This window comes from Vulpes vulpes, chromosome 2 (assembly GCF_048418805.1).
Source record: "Vulpes vulpes isolate BD-2025 chromosome 2, VulVul3, whole genome shotgun sequence".
NCBI lineage: Eukaryota > Metazoa > Chordata > Mammalia > Carnivora > Canidae > Vulpes > Vulpes vulpes.
The window spans coordinates 132,660,177-132,682,602 of record NC_132781.1 but is presented as its reverse complement, the minus strand read 5'-3'; the positions used below and the strand labels follow the sequence as shown (position 1 = coordinate 132,682,602).

General features: G+C 35.3%; 1 protein-coding gene and 1 pseudogene across 1 annotated transcript in view; one reads left to right on the top strand and one right to left on the bottom strand.

Annotated features, from left to right (window-relative positions):
- Window positions 1-22,426, bottom strand: part of IPO11 (importin 11) — a 202,547-nt gene that overhangs the window by 55,368 nt on the left and 124,753 nt on the right. The window contains exon 27 of the mRNA XM_072750015.1: window positions 15,206-15,327. Coding sequence (XP_072606116.1) covers window positions 15,206-15,327 — 122 coding nt within the window. The remainder of the gene's footprint in view (window positions 1-15,205; window positions 15,328-22,426) is intronic.
- On the top strand, window positions 4,235-6,122 carry LOC112907306 (cell division control protein 42 homolog pseudogene; annotated as a pseudogene).

Here is a 22,426-nt window from a genome sequence, read left to right as displayed (position 1 = left end):
TGAGTTTTCCTAACACACATACCTAACCATCTGATAATTTAAAAAAATAAGTATTTTTTTTAAAAAGGGAATGTGAAAATTTAAATATTCAGAACGAACAAACTGTAGCAACAGCAACAGATAGCTATTGAAAAGCAACAGATAACTATTGAAAAGAAAAAGTAAGGTGAAATAAAAGGTAAATGCAGTAATAGAATTTTGGTTAATTTTTTTTAAAGCATAAAATATTTACATTACTTTGAATACACTTCACAGACTTCAACTTTCTTTTAGTCTTTAAAAAAAAAAAAAGGTAGCAAAAACAACATGCAATTTAGAATGGTGAACACAAATGTTGTTACCCTAACCAGAGTGCTCTAACAACTCAAAGAGACTTTTGGGTATAAAAAATACTGAATATCACCATCTAGCACCTTAATTTATTAAGGTATATACCTTTCATTGTAAAGTGATATAAAGTCACACACCAAATTACTGGCAAAGGTTACATTCAGCAAGAAAAGTTGGGGAGAGTGAAAAAGACCCTTTAATACTTTCCAACATATATGCATCTGAAATACTGTGAATTTTTTACAATAAAAATCTATATGTGTATACTGTGATATTTTAGGGTAATGATTTAAAGAGTTAACTATAAGTTACTTACATATATATTGCTTATTCATTACTTTTCCAAAAAGCCCATTGAATTGGCTAATTCTGACGCTGATTATTATTACTGATACTCTGATAATACACTTCAAGGATCAGTAATGATATATATATAATTGTATACTGTAACTCTCTTGTGCTATTAAAGCATCTTTCACATCAATTACTTCAGATAATAATATGAATTACTTCCATATTGAATATTTGGTAAAATACTCAGCACTTTCTATAACAATAAAAAATCAAAGGTACATACTAGATAACAGATCTTTATCAAAATGATTTAGAATTTTCACAAATATCCTTTGTGGCTAGCTATTGTTGTTGCTATTGAATGAAGAAATTAGAAAAATCACCACCAAAAAACCCAAATGACAGAGAAATGACATGAATTGATGTAAAGATGGAAGAGCTAGGTTTCTCAAGTCCATCTTGTGTTTAGTGTTCTCTTTCTTTTTTTTTTTTTTTAAAGACTTTATTATTTATTCATGAGAGACACAGAGAGAGAGAGAGAGAGGCAGAGATACACAGGCAGAGGGAGAAGCAGGCTCCATGCAGGGAGCCCAAGTGGGACTCGATTCCAGGACTCCAGGATCACACCTTGGGCCAAAGGCAAGCACTCAACCACTGAGCCACCCAGGCGAACCATGTTTAGTGTTTTCAATAACATAAATCCTTCAAATGCATCATACAACTTAAAGAATTATGATGGAGTTCAGGATACCACATCCCAAAATATAGCACTGTAGCATACAGAATGTTCTAAACTGAAGGAATCTGAGAAAAAGAAGCATTAAAGAATCTCTCTGATCCCTCCCCTACCTCCAACCACACCCCCATACCACCTGCTCTTTGCTGCTGAAAGAGGTCATTAAATAACTTCATGTGAGAGGTGCCCTCCACTCTAAAGGAAGGAAAGGAGCATCCTTATCTTTGAAGACAAAGAGACTCCGAGAAGAATCCAAACAATACCCCCACACACACACAGTGTGCTACAATTACCTCATACTCTGTGCCCTATCCTATTTTTCCAGACTTTTCACTCTGCATCAAACCTAGCATAAAAACACACAGGTTTGGGATGCCTAGGTAAACGGTTAAGCCAATGGCTCAGGTCACAGTACTAAGGGTCCTCAGATGGAGCCCCATGTGGGGCTCCCTGCTCAACAGGAAATCTGTTTTCCCTTTGTTACTCCCACCTCCACCCCACAACTCCGCTTGTGCTCTCTTACATGCATTCTCACTCTCTCTCAAATAAACAAAATCTTTAAAAAAAACAAAAACAAAAACAAAACCACAACCATACACACACATAAGTTTAACAATCCCTTTTGGATCTTCAATTCCTTTTGAAGGCTCCCATGTCATGTACAGCTTACATTACATGTATATGCTTTTCTCCTGTTAATTTTAGTTTGATTTTCAGACTCAGGGACCCTGAGAAGTCAAGGAAAACTTTTTCCTTCTCTGGAAGAACTCATCGATATCAAAATAAAATTTAGAGGAAAAACTACAAAGTGATAAGATGATATAACATTAACTTTGTCCTCCAATTCCAGAAATATCCAAAGCAGACAAAAATATTTATTCTTCTTAGATCTCGGAAATAAAATTCTTAGTAAATTCCACTACATAAAAGTGACAGAATAAAATAAACTCTCTTTCTCCTATTGCAAAACCTGAGGTAAACTAAGGTTGACCACCACAAACAATAAATCTACATCCAGTATCAAGAAAAAAACAAAGTTTATTTAGCCTTTCTGTTCATAAGGTTCATAGGGGTTACTGCTGTTATGGACAGTGATCACTACCACAGAAGAACACAGAAATCAAGACCTCGAAACAGGGTGATACAGGGACAGAATTCAGAGATCTCTTCATCTTACTCGCTATGAGCACATAGCTGAATAGTGGCACAACTGGCCACTCAAGATTTAGATTAATAGTAGAGTTTCCTAGCTTCCCGCTGCACTGACTGGAAGGTGTATGTCCTTGTGCATTAACTACTACCATTTCACAGCCAGTTCATATTCTTGGGGTAATTTAAAACTATCTCATTACCTTGTCAATCCTCTAACATGTCTGGTAATGTTTCCATATGATATCCAAGGCATAATAATGTTCCCCGATCTCAACTGTGTTATTTTGATTTTGTTCTAGAATAACATATCAAAATGGATCCTCATATCCCTATTCTGAGTTCTATTAATTTTCATTAGAACTAGAAATAGTTTTAATGACAATCAGCTTCCTAAAAGAGCTTCCTCTTTTTCTTCCCCCGGGAAACTGACTCACTGAATTATTTTTCTCTTTCTCTTCTTGTGGACCGTCATTAACACTGCCTTCAAATAATCTATTTCAGGTATCAATACAAATCTCTTTTCTTTTCTATTCAGAAATTCCGTGACAAGAGAATGCATAAATCAAGCAATCATTGTATTACTATATTTTCAAGATTATTATTTAGATATACACCTATATTATTTAGATATACAGCATCTACATATCAACCAACCAAGATGGGCTTACACAGAAAGAACAGTTGACAATAGTGCTTACTAATCTTATGGATCTTAAAAGTAACTTATAGACCCTAAAATCAACAGAATCAAAATCTGAAACGATGTTTACAATTAAAACTATTCTGGTAACAATAAAAAAACATATTACTTTGCTCAAGGTAGGAGGAAATTTTAGTGAAAAGCAGTTTCTCAATATAGATTACTTATCAGTTGCAAGGAAAAAGAACAGCAACTGCACAGTGGAGAAATCAAACACCTTCACCAGAATTAATATCATTAATGAGAAGCAGGTGGACACTACATGCCACTGGATATAATATTTCAAGAAGGACAGCATCAATCACTTAGGTGATATTCCAACGAAGGATGAATAGCCCCAATCTAATCATTAGAAGTCATGAGACACATCCCAAATGAGGAATGTTCTATTCTGGGAGCAGAAAAAGGAGGGAGGGAAAGCAAGAAAAGAACTTATTCTTCAAAAATGTTAGTCATAAGAAACAAAGACTCAGGAAATATTACAGAGTAAGAGACTATAAAGACATAACAACTAAATGCAAGATCTAATCCTAGACTGATGCTTTCAGGAGTAAAAGGCCATGATCTATTCACCTTACATGCAATTAATTCAGAAAATAAAGCATCAAGTATATTGTGTGTGCATGTGTAATGTATGTATCCGCATGTAATGATGGTGAGGGGTATATGCTAATAACATCCAGGCTATATCACGCTCATGAAACTAGAGACTGGTGAGGAAGAAAGCTTAAAAGCACTAAACACCCAAAAGTTCTTCAATGGCTAAAAGTGTCATATCCACATGATGGAACACTACTCAGTACACACAAAAACACTAACATTCTAATGACACAAACAACAGCTTAGGCAAATTTATAAGGCATTATGCTGCTTGACAAGACCGATCTCAAAAAAAGAAAAAAAAAAGTTATACACTGCCTGGTTCCATTAATACAACATCTTCAAACAGACACAATTACAGTGAAAGAAAACAGATCGGTGGGAGCCGATGAAAGTCAAGGAAAGAATGGGATTCTGAAGGCATGCAGCACGAAGGAGTTTCCTCTGGTGATGAAGCTGTTCACCTGTGTTTTGACTACAGTGATGGTTTTGCAGTATACATGGTATTAAAATTTATATTAATGTATAACACCTCCAAAAGTCAATTTTACTCTATGTAAATTTAACAAAGTTTAAAAAGAGCCATTATATTTTAAAATACAAATATTTATGGCTAAAAAAGAAAAAACATAAAAAAGCTACTAAACAAAACTAGTTTGATTTACAATCATGATCGGTTTTATAAAGGAAAAACACTAAAAAGCATGTCAGTTCACAGAATTTGTCAAGATTCTGAAGCATGAAAACAACAAAGCAAACTCCAGAGAGAGAGAATAGCCAGCATGGTTGATAGAGAAGAAGAGAGAGACTAGGGTGGAATAGGGCTCGAGAGGGAAGACAAAAAGGCAACCCCCAACCAGTTGTTCCATGGAGACACTGAAGGGTCTTGAACTAGAATAGGGATAAGATCATTTGTGCTTTTAAAACATGGCTGTTGTCTTCTCTGTGGAATATGGCTTGGATGAGATCAGAAAAAATGAGGAAAGAGCAATTTAGGAGTTAACAGTCTAGGAAAAAGACTAAGCTTATATGAAGATAGTGGAAATGGAGGGGGTGGATCTAAGATATATTTAGAGGTGTAGTCAACAGCTTTGGAAATGGATTAAATGTGGATATTGAGAGGTCACATTGTCAAAGACAATTTCCAAGGTTCTGACATGAATAACTGGGTGTTCAGAAGAATCCAAAACTGAGAAGAGCGCAGCGCATTGAGTATTACCCAATTCAGACACATTACTGAGAGCCTGCGGGTGCCAAACATTGTGCTAGACTCTAAGGATACTAAAGATAAAATCTGCTCCCTGATCTCCAAGAACTCAAGATGTTCTATGAAAGAATAAATGTTCAGCTGGCATCCTCATTATAATAATATCCTGCCTATGCAGGGTATTCTATAAGCGAGTACTCTATATCTGGTGTTAAGTAGAGGGAAAAAAAATCTGTATGACATTATCATCATTACAGCCAGAATTTACTTACTGAGCATATACCACTTTAAGCAATGCTCTAAGCACTTTCCATGTTTTACGTCACTTAATACACAGAACAACCCAACATGTAGGTTGGTTTTAAAGATGAGAATAGGAGTGCTGCCAACGCCCCGGCGGAGGAGCTGAGGTTTTTGACAACTATGCAGTCATGGTTATGATTGGTGGAGAGCCATATACCCTTGGACTTTTTGATACTGCAGGGCAAGAGGATTATGACAGATTACGACCGCTGAGTTATCCACAAACAGATGTATTTCTAGTCTGTTTTTCAGTGGTCTCTCCATCCTCATTTGAAAATGTGAAGGAAAAGTGGGTGCCTGAGATAACTCACCACTGTCCAAAGACTCCTTTCTTGCTTGTTGGGACCCAAATTGATCTCCGAGATGACCCCTCTACTATCGAGAAACTTGCCAAGAACAAACAGAAGCCTATCATTCCAGAGACTGCTGAAAAGCTGGCCCATGACCTGAAGGCGGTCAAGTATGTGGAGTGTTCTGCACTCACACAGAAAGGCCTAAAGAATGTATTTGACGAAGCAATATTGGCTACCCTGGAGCCTCCAGAACCGAAGAAGAGCCGCAGGTGTGTGCTGCTATGAACATCTCTCCAGAGCCCTTTCTGCACAACTGGTGTCAGCATCGTACTAAAAGCAATGTTAAATCAAACTAAAGATTAAAATTCGTTTTTGCAATAATGACAAATGCCCTGCACCTACCCACATGCACTCGTGTGAGACAAGGCCCATATAGGTATGGCCCCCTTCCCCCTCTCAGTACTAGTTAATTTGAGTAATTGTGTATTGTCAGAAAAGTGATTAGTACTAGTTTTTGTTCTGTCGTTTCAAAAAAATATTTTTTTTTTGTTTAAAAGCAAGGCATGCTTGTGATGACTCTGTAACAGACTAATTTGGGTTGTTGAAGCTGCTCCCGGGCTCCATCCACTCTGGAGAATGATCTGGGACATTTAGTTTTTTTTGTTTTGTTTTTTTTGTTTTTTGTTTTTTGTTTTTGCGGGGGTGGGGTGGGGTGGTGGTGCAGGGAGTGTGTGGGGGGTTTGTTTTTATTTAGTCATGTTTTTTAAATTCATTAACCATTGGACAGCCCTTAAGGGGAGGAGGACGGATTGATTCCACATTCCACTTCCTAGATCTAGTTTAGAAAACTTGTTCCCCACCTGGTGCTCTTAGGAAGGAGTATAGTAAATGCCTCATTTAATAACATACTCCTTTTTGAAAGTTGCCTTTTCTCTCCACCCTTGAGTAGGTCCAGTATTTGATGAAACTCATGAAAGTGGGTGGAACCTGTCTTGCCCCTCCTCTTTTCTAGGATGCACTATATATGTGACTGTGACTTTCAAGGAAATTTGTTTGCCATTTACTGAATTTTTTTTGAATTTAATTTCTAACTTCTTTCACTGATAAATGAAGAAAAGTATTGCACCTTTTGAAATACACCAAATGGATTGAGTACATAATTAAAAAACATTTTTTTCCCTGTCAGTCATTGTCTTATATGCTTAGCATAGATGTCCAGCTTAATAGTGTATGATAACAGTGTTCCTAGAACACAACTGAAGACCTGGTGAATCAAAGAAATGTGAGAGGTGGCGCTAGGAGATAGATGTCTATGGAATGATGCACATCCTCTTTTAAGTTGGGAGGATGGAGACCTGCTTCATGAAGAAGCTGGGGGTGGGGGTGGGGAGAACATTTAACAACATGGGGACCAGTCAGGGGAATCCCCTTATTTCTGTTTTGCATATGAGGAACCCTAGAGTAGCTAGTTAAGGCTCTCTAGTTTAATAAAAAAAATCATGGAGTCTTATGAAGACTCTTCATAAGTGTTAATAGGAATATTATCCACTTATTTTGGTCGCAGTTTCCAATTTTTAAAAATATTTAGGTAATCTTCTCCCCTTTCCCCAAATCCTAATTCTTGTAGATTCATTAGTGTTGAACCAATGCTTTCTCATGTCTCAATTCTTTGTATATGCATTCTTTTCAGATGTATTAAACAAACAAAAAACCCTTCACAAAAAAATAAATAAATAAATAAATAAATAAATAAATAAATAAATAAATAAATAAATAAATAAATACGAGAATAGGGATATGGTAAGTACCTTGCTCAAGGTCACGCAGTGAATTCAGGAGCCGGGATTCCAATCTGCCCAGTGTGGTTCAGAGCCTGAACCGTAAGCCTTTCACTGTATGCCCTCAACCCGAGTCCAACCTCTAAAGAAGTTCAGAAGGTAAGATACATAAAAAGCACAGAAACAGAGCAAGCAAAACATGATAACAAATGTATGATGCAGTCAAAAAACCTCAAGAAGGCAGAGAAACCGAAGGACTTTGACAAATGAAAAAAAATGGGAGACAGATAAAAAACGTCCAAGGAAGGCAAAGATTTCAGGGAAGGCAACAACACTGGGGCCCTTTTACCACCTAGCATTCTACCTGCTTCCTCCAGTTTCCCTTCCACCTGGCCTCTATTCCAAACCTTTTTACTTGATCTATAATAAATCTGGGGATTTAAGGGCTCCACTGCTGATGAATGTTAACAAGAGTAGCACAAGCTGCTGTCCAGCTGCACATTCAATGATTATCTTAAATGTCTGCCAAATACAAACTGAGGGTCAACCCTACACAACCACTCTGTACAGAGGAGTCAATGGAAACTTCTTCCTGGGCTGAAATACCTGCCAATTTCTGAAAGGTGAAATGGAGGCAGCAGCAATAATGAACGAACAAGAATAATGAACAGAGAGTGAGAGTTGGCAGGCACGCACAATGTCTGCGCATGAAACAGCTGCAGGGAGATAGTATCTATCTTCAAGTGCTGGCATGGGTCACATTTGGACAGTCTGAATGAGAGACAGCCTTGTAATAAATGAGGGACAGCCTCAGGAAAGCCTAAATCGGTACCTCACACACTTGGTCAAAATAACTGACAGTTGTAACATTAAGAGTAGCAATATTAATACACAGATAATAGTATAGCAACAAGTGAAAAGGTTATATTCAATCATTTACCATTAAAACTCTTAGGCATTCAACATTTTAATGGGCACCGTATATACATTCTCCAATTTAGCCTCAAGATAACCCATAGTTGCTGGCTGGAAACATCAAAAAATGAAGAAAGGCAGGCAACGTCACATCAACAGTAGGCAAAACACACCCCTGAACCCAAATTTAGCTTTCTTCACCACCATGATGTGTCTTTTCCTCTCCGAAACTGCGGGAGAGAGTGAAAGCAGAAGCTCAAGGAAAAGAATCCCCAAAAGTAGGATGTTCTTCAAGCGGTAAGGGTGTATTAGGTACACAAGAAAAATTAGAAAGTCCATAGGAATCATTATTTTACTCCTTTTATACCTTTGTTGGACCAAGTTGTACTCTGTCACAACTGTTTTAGGCCTAGACCCAATACCTCATTCTCATTCACAAACTTCATCTCATTCTAAAATGGTTATAAGATCCTACAACTTCAAAGTCACCTTACCGGATCATAATTTGGGTCTTTTGGGTATAATATTTAAAAGTTTAAAGCTATACAATGGTTACTGATTTACTACAGGTACTGAGTGTCTATAAAATGACTGTCACCTTATGAGAAGTTTGTCAGAAGCATTTATCTGATTTGTAGATGGGGCAGCTGCCCTAGATTGAGGAAAATACTGAGAGTATAGTCCCATATTCATAAGCATTCAGAAACTGTCCTTCCTCCTGTAGTTAGGACAGGAGACAGAAGACAAATATAGTCCTAAGTATGCAAGGGCATACTGAATAATATGTCCTAAAGGTGCAGTGGGATGTATCACCAATTCAGAGCAGGGTGCTCTAGCACATAATAGGAATTTTTAAAATATTGCTGAATGTTGGTTTTATCAGTACCACAGGCTTTATATTAAGAGAAGAATATAGAAGCATATGGGTTCTGCTATGTTTCAAGAGTACAGTGAATCTTTATTGGAAATGAAAGCCAAAATAAACTATTTCCATTCAAATTCTAAGGTTAGGGATAGAAACGTTTCCAAACAGTTTTAAAAGGGTGTAACTTCTTTGGGAAAGAGGAGTAGAGAATGAGATTTCAAAGCACTGACAGAAAAGCAAACTGATGTTCAGTTTAAAAAAAAAAAAGTTTTAGAACTGATTATAACCAGTTTAAAAAAAAAATTACCAACCCCAGAATTAGAAAATTTACCTCTTTTTTCACAGAACTGTTCTGTATACAGATAAAGGCAGTGAACCTGCAATTATGGCACCAATTGTTCATCTTCCTAAACCACCTTGTCTGTATCTTCCAGCTTCTGTTAGATAACAGCTACCAAAACTCAAGTACGAATACTAATGAGCTCAAAAGTATGTATCTTATTCAATTTATGTTTGGGAAGAAAACCAGCCTGTGAATTCACAGCAAGAACCAAAAAATACATATGCAGAGCAGTCAAAAAACAAAATCATTAAAAGCTGTATCACAGAGGGATTTCCCCCAGTTGAATTAAATGATCGTAACCAGTAATTACTACAAACCAAATCAGATTACATACATTCATAATAAGCATTCATAATCCAAAGGTTATTTTTTGAAAAGCTAAGTATATCTATCCCATTTGTATACTACACATTCAAAAGGAAGATAGAAAGTAGAGCCTCATCGGCTGAAGTCCTGGAATTTCCAAAAATTCTAAGACATGTTTTATTCTCCTTATCTAACAAGGAGAGAGAAGTATATGTCATCATTCAATATATCTTATAACGATTGTTTTCATGGTGGACTGGCAAAATACAATTTCTCGACAACTTTCCCCATGACACCTCATTGCTCCTTTCTTCAAGTTTCTATATGAGATAATATAAACTGTTAAAAATCACTTCAAACCAAAAAATAATAATAAATTAAAAAAATCACTTCAAACCAATCTTGAGGAAAAAAACAGCAAAAATAAGAGCAACTACCACAAAACTAAAACTCTAGACTATCCTAGACTGTAAGTTCCACGAGGCCAAGGGCCACAACCATTTTGCTCCTCCCAGTAACCTCATGGTCTATCATTCCACAGATGTTCAGTTTAATATTTGATGGAAAGGGAGAGAGAATGACCATTTAGCTAAGGGGTAATCACTAAGGGTACTTTCTGCCACTCCGATTCTGAAATGAGTATACTATAAGGTATAGTGAAATAGCTTGGCAAGGCTAAATCATCTTGTCTATCATCTGCACACAAGAGGTAGAAGAAAAGTATGTTTTCCATCAGTCTTCTCAGATTGTCTTCTATCTAAACTCTAGAGTGAACACAAGAATCTGATACACAGACATAGCACAGCTTTTCAAAAGCATGAGAGACAACGTAACTTTAATTGGTAATTTGACTTCCAGTAACAGCTCAATCTACCAATAGAAATCCATTCATAAAATCAGACCTATACAAAGTAGGAGAATCAACTGTTTAAAATTACTCATCTCTCAAAATGAATGAATGAATATAGAAATACATAAAGTTATCCATTGCTCTAGTCTAACAGAAATGATAATGTGTTAGTAATTAAGATTTTGATTCATCAGTTTAGAAAAGATCAGTCTTGAAGAGTCTCATCTTTTTTGAATTGAGGTAGAAAATTAGTATAAACAAATGTGTCCAAGAACAGCTTTTCATTTCAAAATTACACAAAAGGATTTAGTGTTGTTGAATGCCTGAAGAATTTATGCTTTATATATTCATACTTTGTATATCCTGTGCATACTTTTTAATTGTAGCATTTCAGAACAATATAAATTGTCTTATTCATTATAGTAAATTCATTTTCAGAGAGACAAGTGACTTCCCAAGTGTTAGAACAAAAATGTAATTCCAAATCCCACAATTTCACACTACCTCCTTTCTCAATTTATAGATTTCATGCTCAAACAACTACCATAGGTTTTTTAAATATTTCCTTTTAAAGTAAATATATCAAAATTCATTCCATACTTCTTTTTTGAGAAATGGTATTAACAGGCAAGTACACAAAATTTATATATATAATTTCAGATTAAAAGTACGCCTCAAGTAGCCTAATTCAAAGAACTAATAATTTGCAACAATACTACAAATCATAGTATCTACAAAAACTGTCCTTTTTAAGGCTGCTAAATGTGAATATGATTTATGGTGTGTTAATATGATAAAACTGAAGAATAATCTGTTTACTACCTCAAGTAGTACTTTATATAATCCCCCAAAAAGTATGCCATACTTCCTCCCAGGACTGACAAACTAAGAAATCTTAATTTTTCAGGGCACAAACATTCTTTAAAAGTTCAGAAAAATGTTATTTAGTTGGGAGAAAAAATTGCATACATTACAGTATAAGTATTAAATTCATTCTTCATTCATTCATTAAACTTACTGTGGACCTACTAAGGTGATAAGCATGGTGCTAAAAACAAAAGTTGGTTAATAGTATATTAATCATGGCTTCTTAATTTTCCATATGTTGATTGATGGTTTGACAAATGGGGCCTTAATGACCCTGCAAAAACTGCCCTTCCCAGAGCTACCCAATTTAGAGGGACAGTAAATGACTGCCTTCCAGCAAAATTACATATGCAAACCAACTGATCCAGAGCACTGGGGTCTAGAGTTTTTACCAAATTTCTGAACCAGAACTAGAGGATTAGGGTACAGGAGAGTTTAGCAGTTTCCCAAATGGTAACTCTAAATTGGAGGTTAGAAGTTCTATTGGCATCTACCAGGCAGAGGGCAGAGATACTGCTAAGTGTCCTACAAGGCACAAGATGGTTCTGCATAACAAATAATCATCTAGAGGTGCCTACATGGCTCAGTCAGGTAAGCGTCTGACTCCTGAGAGTGGCTAAGGTCATGATCTAAGGGTCCTCAGATAGAGCCCCTTTCAGGTTCTAGATTGGGCATGGAGTCTGCTTAAGAGTCTCTCTCCCCCCCCCCCCACTCTCCCCAACCCTGTCTCTAAACAAACAAACAAACAAACAAACAAGGGGTGCCTGGGTGGCTCAGTTGGTTGAGCACCTAACTCTTGTTTTCAACTCAGATCATGATAGGAACATCATGGCTCTCAGCTCTCAGCTCACCAGGGAGTCTGCATGAGGATTGCTCTCTACCTCTGCCCCTCCTCCCACCTACACACACATCTCTCTCTGTCCCCTCTCTAAAATAAAAAAATAAATCTTAGAAAGAAAAAGAAAAGCTCCAAATAATCATCTGTTGAGAAGTCATGCTTTAGAACAGTGTATTTCTGCATCTGAAAACCCATTATAATAAAAGAAGAAAATAACATTTCATAATTTAGCTGATTAAAAAAATCACCATCAACATTATTCTCTAGATCTGCTTGTTTTAGGCAAGCAAAATGTTACACTGCAATTTCTAAAAGAAACAAAGGAACAGAAAACTACTATTACATGGGAGATTAACCAGGTATTATTATTACTGGGGATGCAGAAAGGGGAAAATTTTGCCAAACTCCAACAACTATGTAGTTTAAGTAGAAGGAAAAGTGATATAAGAAAACAATAAAACTGCTGACCTAAACTTGCACATTACCTTCTATTAGACAATGTGAATATAAGTCTTTGTAAATTCTATCATGGGCCAATGACTATGTGGCAAACTTACACAGCAATTAAGTTTCTTGTTTGCAGATTGTTACATTTTCTGTATCTATCAATGTTCCTTTAGTTACTCATCAACTATAAAGTGAAATAATTATTCTTTTAAATTTTATTACATTATTCAATACTCTTTGATAACCCGTAAAGTGACATGAATTCATTTTCAATATTTACTTCATTTTAAACACAAAAACAAGATCCACTCTTCCTATCATACCTCTTTCCAACTTTTAAGTCTGAAATTTTAATGTTTAAGAGAACTCCATGTCTTCATAAAGTTCTGCCCCTCAATTTACACAGGTTGACATGAGCCCCAGTCTATTCCTGACTTACAGAACCTTGTATTTTCCTTATAGAAGCCAACTATTTCGGCTACCTATATATCAAAATTATTTTTAACCACATATTTATACAAAATTAAATATTAAAGCAAACAGTTGTCTCATAAAAAATGTAAAATAGGTACAATTTTAGATACAATAACTTAGATACAATTAGATATCTTTCCTCATTTAATGTGTGTCATTTCTAATTTATCCTCAGTAATTTCAGTACTTTATGTTAGGAGAAACCCTAACGTGCTTTATTAACTATAATATTTTTTCCATTCATTAATTTATTCCACAAATATTTACAGACTGCTAGCTACTGCCAAATACCAGATTTTTTGACTTTTGAAAATATTTAAAATATTTTTAAATTTTATTTAAATTAAATTTGCCAACATACATTATAACACCCAATGTTCATCCCATCAAGTGCTTTCCTTAATGCCTATCACCCAATCCCCATCCTCCCTCCTTCCTCCCCTTCAGCAACCCTTTGATTCCCAGAGTTAGCAGTCTCTCATGTTTTATCTTCCTCCCTAATTTTTCTCCACTCAGTTTCCCTCCTTTCCCTTATGGTCCCTTTCACTATTTCTCATATTCCACATATGAGTGAAACCGTATGATAATTGACATTCTCTGACTTACTTCACTCAGTGTAATACCCTCCAGTTCCATCCATGTCAATGTAAATAAAAACCAGGTTAACATTTTAATTTTAAAGGCCTAAATAATCTCAAGTCACTATCCACGAAAAAGGGAAACAGTAATAAGTAAAAATACATGTAGCTAAAATTTGGTTTTCAAAAATTAATAAAATACACTCAATTTCACAGGGAGGAAGTATGTTGGTCTTGCCCATGTTTACCTGAGAGACAGAACCAACTGATAGTTAAAAAAGAGCAAACTCTTGCATCAAGTTGTCCCAGGTCATAATATGCCCTATGTCATGCCACATGCCACACACCAGGCAAGTTAGTTTACATTTTTAGGTTATTTCTTTACTCTATTAATAAAGAAAATAATCATGCCTCTGCCTCAGGACCATAATTAAAAACTGAATGAGATACAAATATCAAACATGTGGCAAACGTGCTCAATAATTATTATCTATTACTGTGGTGTTAGGACAAAACAATTACATATGTGCTTAATTCAAACTATCATACTAGAAATAATACCTACATTTTAAAAAAGAATTTCTAAAGCTAACTGATTTCACTAATCTAACATCAGGATAGACGTGTTCTGAAGGTTGCTCAAGACAAAACGATCTAGTTTATTCCTCTCATACAAAACCAAGTCTTAAGACCTGCTTTTATACCTTTAAAAGTATTTTTTTAAAAAAAAAGAAGAAGAAGAAGAAGAGCAGATTGCTAAACTCCACAACAGCAGAGGTAAAAATACAGAAAATAGGTATTCATATGTAATGTCCAAAGCAAAGAATTTTGCATTTGCTTTACAAGAATGAGAGAGTTTTAACAAAGTTTGTATAAACTATAATAAGATGACTTCATCAATGTTACGAGAAAAAAAGTACTTGCAAGTTTCATTAGAGACAATCCAAAATAAAAAACAACAAATTATGTAACATTCTTTTGAATTACCAGGATATTTTTATGAAGTGGTACTGACAAAATATCACATATTGATCTTATGTAAAAAGACCTAAAGTAAGTCTAATAAAATCTGATTATAAAAAAATGAAAATTCATACAATTAAATAACTCATTAAATGAATACGACCAAGTTGAACTGTAGTGCCCACCACTCCCATTTCATATCATTTTAGATCTAGACCAACACCTGCCCCAGCATTGTCATGAACAAACTTAGCACACACATACACAAAACACTACCCATTAACATGCATCAATACTAGTAGCCAAAAATAGTGGTAATACTTTGATGATTTAAAGAAACAAATTCTGAAAAAAGCATTTCCTCACCTATTATCAGATGGCAGAAGAGAAAGCAAAGCCAATGCTGAAAGTTTTCTTCTTTCAGGCTGCGTAATGTTATCCATGCGATCAACCCACATTTCAATCATATTTCCCAAAAGCTGGTCCATCTGAAAAAAGAGCAAAAGGCATCTCAAAATATCTGAAATGCTATTTACTTGTGGATAAGTACTTTTAAAGGCTAAAAGCTCATCAGGCCTGGTTAAAGTTTAATTCCAAAAAAGCACAGAATTGGAATACAAGAATGTGGGGCAAGCCTTGAGCTGGAAAGGAATAATTTGAGCAAAACCAGGAAATGACTCTAATTAATCTTGGGAGACAATTTATTCTGAGAGCTAAATAGACTGTTCAAAACCAGTACACAGCCGATGAGTGATTTTTGTAATCTCATTTAATAAATCACCAATCCAATACATTCTTCCTGGTACACTATAAAAGTACATGCATTTTTCAAAACTGTCAACTTATACTTAGGTTACAGTTACTGAGTTGGTGATTAGATATTTAAATGTTTAAGGTGTAATTTGCTGAACTGATTTGTTGCTACTTTTAGAGGAAAGGCAGGATGCAACCTCAACTTACAGAATTTCAAAGAAAAATAAATGTTTCTGGACATTATATGCTATATTAAAAATAAGTTAACTTAATATAGAAGTGTTAAGTGTGCTGGTTAATTGTACCTATCAACTCAGCTAGGCTAAAGTGTCCAGTTGTACTATCAAATGCTAGTCTAGATGTTGCCGTGAAAGCATTTTTGTAGATATGATTATTATGTACAAGAGCTGACTTTAAAGAAAAGAGATTACCTTAGATAATATGGGCTGGGCTTCTTCAAACAGGTGAATTTTGCCTTAAGATAAAAAAATAAGGTTTCCCAGAGGGGAGGTAGATAAGGAGGTGGGGAACTGGGTGACAGGCATTAAGGAGGGCACGTGATGGGATGACCACTGGGTGTTATATGCAACTGATAAATTATTGAAAACTACATTTCTGAAACTAATAATGTACTGTATGTTGGCAAACTGAATTTAAATTAAGAAAGAAAGTGGGGGGGACGCCTGAGTGGCTCAGTGGTTGAGTGTCTGCCTTTGGCTCAGGGCATGATCCCGGAGTACTGGGATCAAGTCCTTTATCAGGCTTCCCACATGAAGGCTGCTTCTCCCTCTGCTTCTCTCTGTGTGTCTCTCATAAATAAAAAAATAAAATCCTTTTTAAAAATATTGTTTCCCAGAAAAGAAATCCTGCCTCAAGACTGTAACACAGAAATCCTGTTTGAGTTATGAGCCTTTACTAAAAAATTAGAACTTATCAGCTCCCATAATCATGTGAGCCATTCCTTAAAATCATTTCCTCCCTCCCATTCTCTCCTATCTCATATTCTCTTTCTCTGTCTCTTTCTCTCATGTCTTTGTGTGTACATGATGTGTGTACATGCATACAGAGCTCACACATACAAAAGAGATTCTATTTTTTTCTGGAGAACCCTGACTGATACAATTAGAATCTATAAAGTAAAACACAATCCACTACACTGATCATACAGACTGAACATGAAGCTCAGGGTACGCTCATAAACACTGGTCACCTTGAAAAAAATGCATTTAATATCAAAATCTCTATCTCGTGGAGTTTGGTAACTTAAAATAAACCTTAAGTTTCCACACTTTCCTACTTTTATACCTCTTCATATTTTCCAAGAAATACTTCAACATTTTATAATAGTAATAGAATGGGTCCCTAGATGGCTCAAGTCAGTTAAGTGTCCTATTTTTGATTCTGCTCAGGTCAAGACCTGACACTGAGCCTCAGAACACAATGGGCTCTGTTCTCAGTGGGAAATCTGCTGCTCACCCTCTTCCTCTGCCCCTCCTCCTGCTTGTGCATGCACTCTCTCTTTCTAAAATAAAAAAAGAGATCTTAAAAAATATAAAACTAAGCAGTAAAGATTAACACTTATTAATTCAAGACACTTATTTATATTTGGTCCCTGTGAACTGTGTGTTGCATCCTAAGATGCCACAATGAACTCATAGAATATTTACAAATATGCAGAGAACCATAGAAATATCAGATACTTCAAAAATTGCTCCTTAAGATAACTTCCTATATTTGCAAAGTACTACCCAGAAATCCAGACGAAACAAAAAGTAAAAGTGGAGTCCAATCTGATTCTCCAGTTTGAGAATCTGAATGATGTTCAATAGGTACACATATTCCATTAGTCAGTAATTTTGTGGATATTTAAGAATGAAATAAAGATATTCTTTTTTTAGACTTTTATTATTTTTCAGCAACTACTAAGTAATTAGGACAAAAAATAAATATTAAGCCGTTGGGATCCAACTACTTAATAGAAGGAACAATTAGATATTTTTATCTCTTTTGGCCTAGGAGCACTGTGAAAGTACTACAAACACACTAACTGAACCATGAAGCATGATAGTTTGATAACTTTCGATATATATCCTGTGTCTTTCATTCACATGTAATTTGGAAACAAATGGTAGAGATGCTCTCCATACTAACCTCAATTAATATCTAGTAAGCAAGATTTTAAAAAAACAATTACCCATTATAAAAGCAAATATCAAGTTATCATTAAAATGTAATATATCCAACTGAAACTACAATAATGCACCTGGCTGGAATAAAAATTCAATCACCATAGACAGATAACTCTATAGTCTATTTATTTATAACATATTTATTTCATTATAAAAATACTTAACAACAGCACAAATGGTGACTTTGTGGGGACTCAAAGTAAGTATTTCAGGCTTTGTGGGGCATATGGTCTCAGATGCAACTATTCAACACCCGACATGAGTCATAAACAGTATGTCAAGAAATGGACACGGATGTGTTCCTGTACAAACTTTTGGATAACTTTCATGTGTCAGGAAATACTATTATTTTTTCAACCATTAAGAAATATAAAAAACCATTCTTAATTCACAGACTACAAAAACAAGCAGCAGAGTGGGGGGATACCTGGGGGGCTCAGCGCTGAGCATCTGCCTTTGGCCCAGGGCATGATCACAAGATCCAGGATCAAGTTCCGCATTGGGCTCCTTGCACAGAGCCTGCTTCTCCCTCTGCCTGTGTGTCTCTGCCTCTCTATGTCACTCATGAATAAATAAATAAAATCTTAAAAAAAAAATAAAATGGAAGGTGAGAGAACGGGAGGGACTGTTTGTGGGACAGGGAATGAGCAGCCTGTATTTCAGGACTGTGGTGCAAGAGGAAGAAAGATGCTCTCAACACAACGAAAAATGTTCTGTACAGTGAATGGCTGATCACTAAGCTCCCAAAGGAGGCTAGAAGAGGCTAAAAGAGTCACAAAGCAGATTACAGTAGGCCTTTACAGGCAAACCTACATTAGAGAGGTTAGACTTTACACTAAAAGAAATCTCAAAACTGAGGAGGTTTGCAACAAGGAAGTGACAAAATCCTAGTATATATTAGAAAACTCAACATGGTTGCTCTGAAATAAATGCTCAGTAAAATCAGAAAATTCTAAACAGGACAAATGAAACAAATCTTTTGTACAAAGATAAAACAGTAATATTACTCAAATTTCTCAGCTACAAATATTTTATTACATCTTTGTAATTAAGTTATTTACCCTGGAAGCATATAGACATTATGAAGACAATCTTGGTACTGAAAATACGCATTTGCTGGACCCCCATGAAATCCCACTACAGTGAGAGTAAAAAGAACATAAAAAGCAAAGGAACAATCTCACAGGGTCTATAAAGAGGAGAAACAACACTGGGTAAAGATGGCAACAGTGTTTGGAGGATGGCCAGTGGACAAAAGAAAGTTAAGTGACTGAGCTGAAACCAAGCTGCCAGCCAAGGAAATAACAATCTAAGGTTAAGCAGATTTGGTTTTCAGAACCCTGAAATCATCAGCCATAAAGAAGGGCAGAGGTGAGGCACAGAGCTGAAAACAAGAAAACTGGCTGAGAATCTGTATAAGGAACAATTAAAACCTTACAGGTCCCCCTTTCTCACTCCTGAAAGAAACAAAAGACACAATTCCTGGAAAAATAAAATTAGAGAAGCTCTAAGTCAAGAAACTTAGGAACAGGAGAATGCAAGGTGAGGTACAAAATAAAATTAGATAATTTATATGCAAATCTAGATCCTGAATGGTGAAATACCTTCATCAGCAAAGACCTTTCCTCTAATCCTGAGTTCTAACACTTGTTCATACCAAAGGAGAGGCTATCCCTCAGGAGAAAAGGGGGAAAAGGGACCTACAAATACTTTTTCTAGTAAATTTCTCTACAACAAACTGTCATTTTTCAATACCACAAGGCTCTAAGCTCTAAATTAGGCAGTTAGTCTAAAAAGTTTTCATTATTCATTCAATATAAACAAGTAACTCTGAAAGACTTCAAATAACGAATGCTTAGAGGACAAACTGTTCTAGTGGTGACTTGTGCAATAAGCCCAGCTTCTCTCCCAAAGATACAAAATCAGCCTTAATTTAACTTGGCTTATTCTACTATCTCATACTGTTTTCAGTGTTAAGAAGAAACAATTCTTTCTCCAAGATCCTTGCTTCCTTCAAAGCTCTCTGGATTTACTGGAACTCATTTGCCTGGCCCTATTTAATTCTTGCATATATTTTTGATGTTCTCCAGAACTGTGCTCACAGTCAGAAACAGTCATTTGAACTAGAATACTATTTTATTCACTTTCATTCCCATCTCTATACTCAAATGTGATGGCTTGACAGGTTTTTGTAATATTCTCTGAGGAAAGAAAAATGTCCTCTTCATAGTAAAAAATAAAAAGAGAAAAGATAAAAAGTGTTCCATGAAAAGTCTGTGTTCTAAAGACAGGGTTGGAAATAAGTCTGAATCAACGATAACAGCTCCTTTCTCAATCTTTCATGCTGCCAACGGACTCCAACAGTACCAGCAGTAGCCACAGTTCATCATTTCTCTTTAATATGAAACTAAGCCCAGTGGACGTGCCCTATGCTTTTCATGTATCTTTTTAAAATGATGATTATTTGAGGTAACAAGGGAAGCATACATAAGGCATTTCAGCAAATTTTTCACAGGACGACTTTTTAATGCACAGTATTAAAAGAAACATACTACAAAAGCTTCACGACATTGGATCTGACAATGATTGCTTGGATATGGTACCAAGGCACAGACAATAAAAGAAAAAAACTCGACTTCTTGAAAATTAAAAAAAAATGTGCATCAAAAGATGCTAATAACAGAGTTTAAAAGGTACCCCACAGACTAGGATAAAATATTTGCAAATCATTTATTTGGTAAGGAATTGATATCCAGAACACATAAATAATTCCTAAACTCTAAAACAAAACACCTAATTCAATAAAGGGCAAAAACCTTGATTAGACATTTCTTCAAAGAAAACATGAAAAGATACTCTATGCCACTAATCATTAGGAAAATAGAAATCAAAACTATACTGATACCACCTCACCATATTAGGATGAACACTATATATTATATATGTGTATACATATATGTGTGTATATATATATATATTGTGTGTATATTATATATTATATATGTATGTGTTTGTATGTGTGTGTGTATATATATATATATATATATATATATATATATATATATTTTTTTTTTTTTTTTTTTTTTTTTACCCCACCAGAAAACAAATGTTGGCAAGGATACGGTAAAATCTGAACCCTTGTGCACTGTGGGTAGGAATTTAAAATGGCACAGCTGCTGTGGAAAATAGTATGGTGGTTCCTTTCAAAATTAAAAATAGAATTACCATATATGATCCAGTGAATCTATTTCAGGATACCTACCCAAAAAAAACTGAAAACAGTGACTTAAATAGAGATTTGTATACCCAAGTTCACAGTAGCTTTATTCATAATAGGCAAAATGTGGAAACAACCCAAACATCCATTGACTAATGAACAGATAAGCAAAATGTGACAGATACATATAATAGAATATCATTCAGCTTCAAATTCTGACATATATTACAACATGGATATATATTCTGACATATATTACAACATCAGGACATATGTTCAGTGATTGTAAGTTAAGTCACAAAAAGATAAATATTTTACCACTCCATTTATGTGAGGTACTTAAAGTAGTCACAACTACAGTGCAATGGTGGGGACACCTTGGTGGCTCAGTTGGTTAAGCATTTGACTGTCAGGGTTTGCTCAGGTCATGACCTCAGGGTCCTAGGGCACCCTGTTCAGCAAGGAGTCTGCTTCTCCATCTGTCCCTCTTCATGCTCATGCACTGTCTCTCAAATAAATCAATCAATCTTTAAAAAAAAAAGTGCAATGGTGGTTGCCAAGGGCTAGGGAGTTATTGTTTAATGGATGTACAGGTTCAAGTTTTATGAGACTGAAAGATGCATGCAAAGATGCATGGTGCTGATGACCATACAACATTATGAATATATTTAATAGCACTGAGCCATACACTTAAAAATCGCTGAAGGTAAATTTTATATGTATTTTATCACAGTAAAAAAAAAAAAAAAAAAAGGGAAAAAAAATGTAACACAGTGGATACCTTTTCTCTCCCCAAAGCACACTGAACGTATCCCTACACAGTACTCATATTTAAGTGCTTTCCCTTAACATTACTCAAAGCTTGTCAAAACAAGTGTCTCCAGTGTATAGTGTAAAAGTGCCTGTTCCAAGATGGACAGGAGGCAGTTTTGTGTGGTCACTGAGATATCAGGCTCTGATGTTAGGTTGCTGGACTATATAAAGCAACTGCATCATTTATTAGCTGTCTGAATTTGAACAAATGAGTAAATCTCTATAGCCTCAAGATTTCTCATGTGTGAGATGGAAATAAAAATACTATTATCTCAATGGGTTGTTGCTGAGAATTTAATGTAATACATGACGTTTATATTGTTGTTAAATATATTGTTATTATTAAAATCATTCAACAAATTTTGTTGAACTGAATAAACTCTTGTTTAATATTATTCCATCACAGTTAAATTTAATGAGGGTAATAAATCTTATCTATCTATTCACCTAAACAAAGGCTAGGGTTTCAAATTAGGTTAGATCTAAATCTAATCCTAGAAAAACTAAGCACACTCTAAAATTTGCACTTTCTTATTCTAGGTTTCCTTAAAAGTGGAAATAGTTTTGTTTCACTAATCTTAAGTTTTACAAATTGCCTCCATCCTAAAGACATTA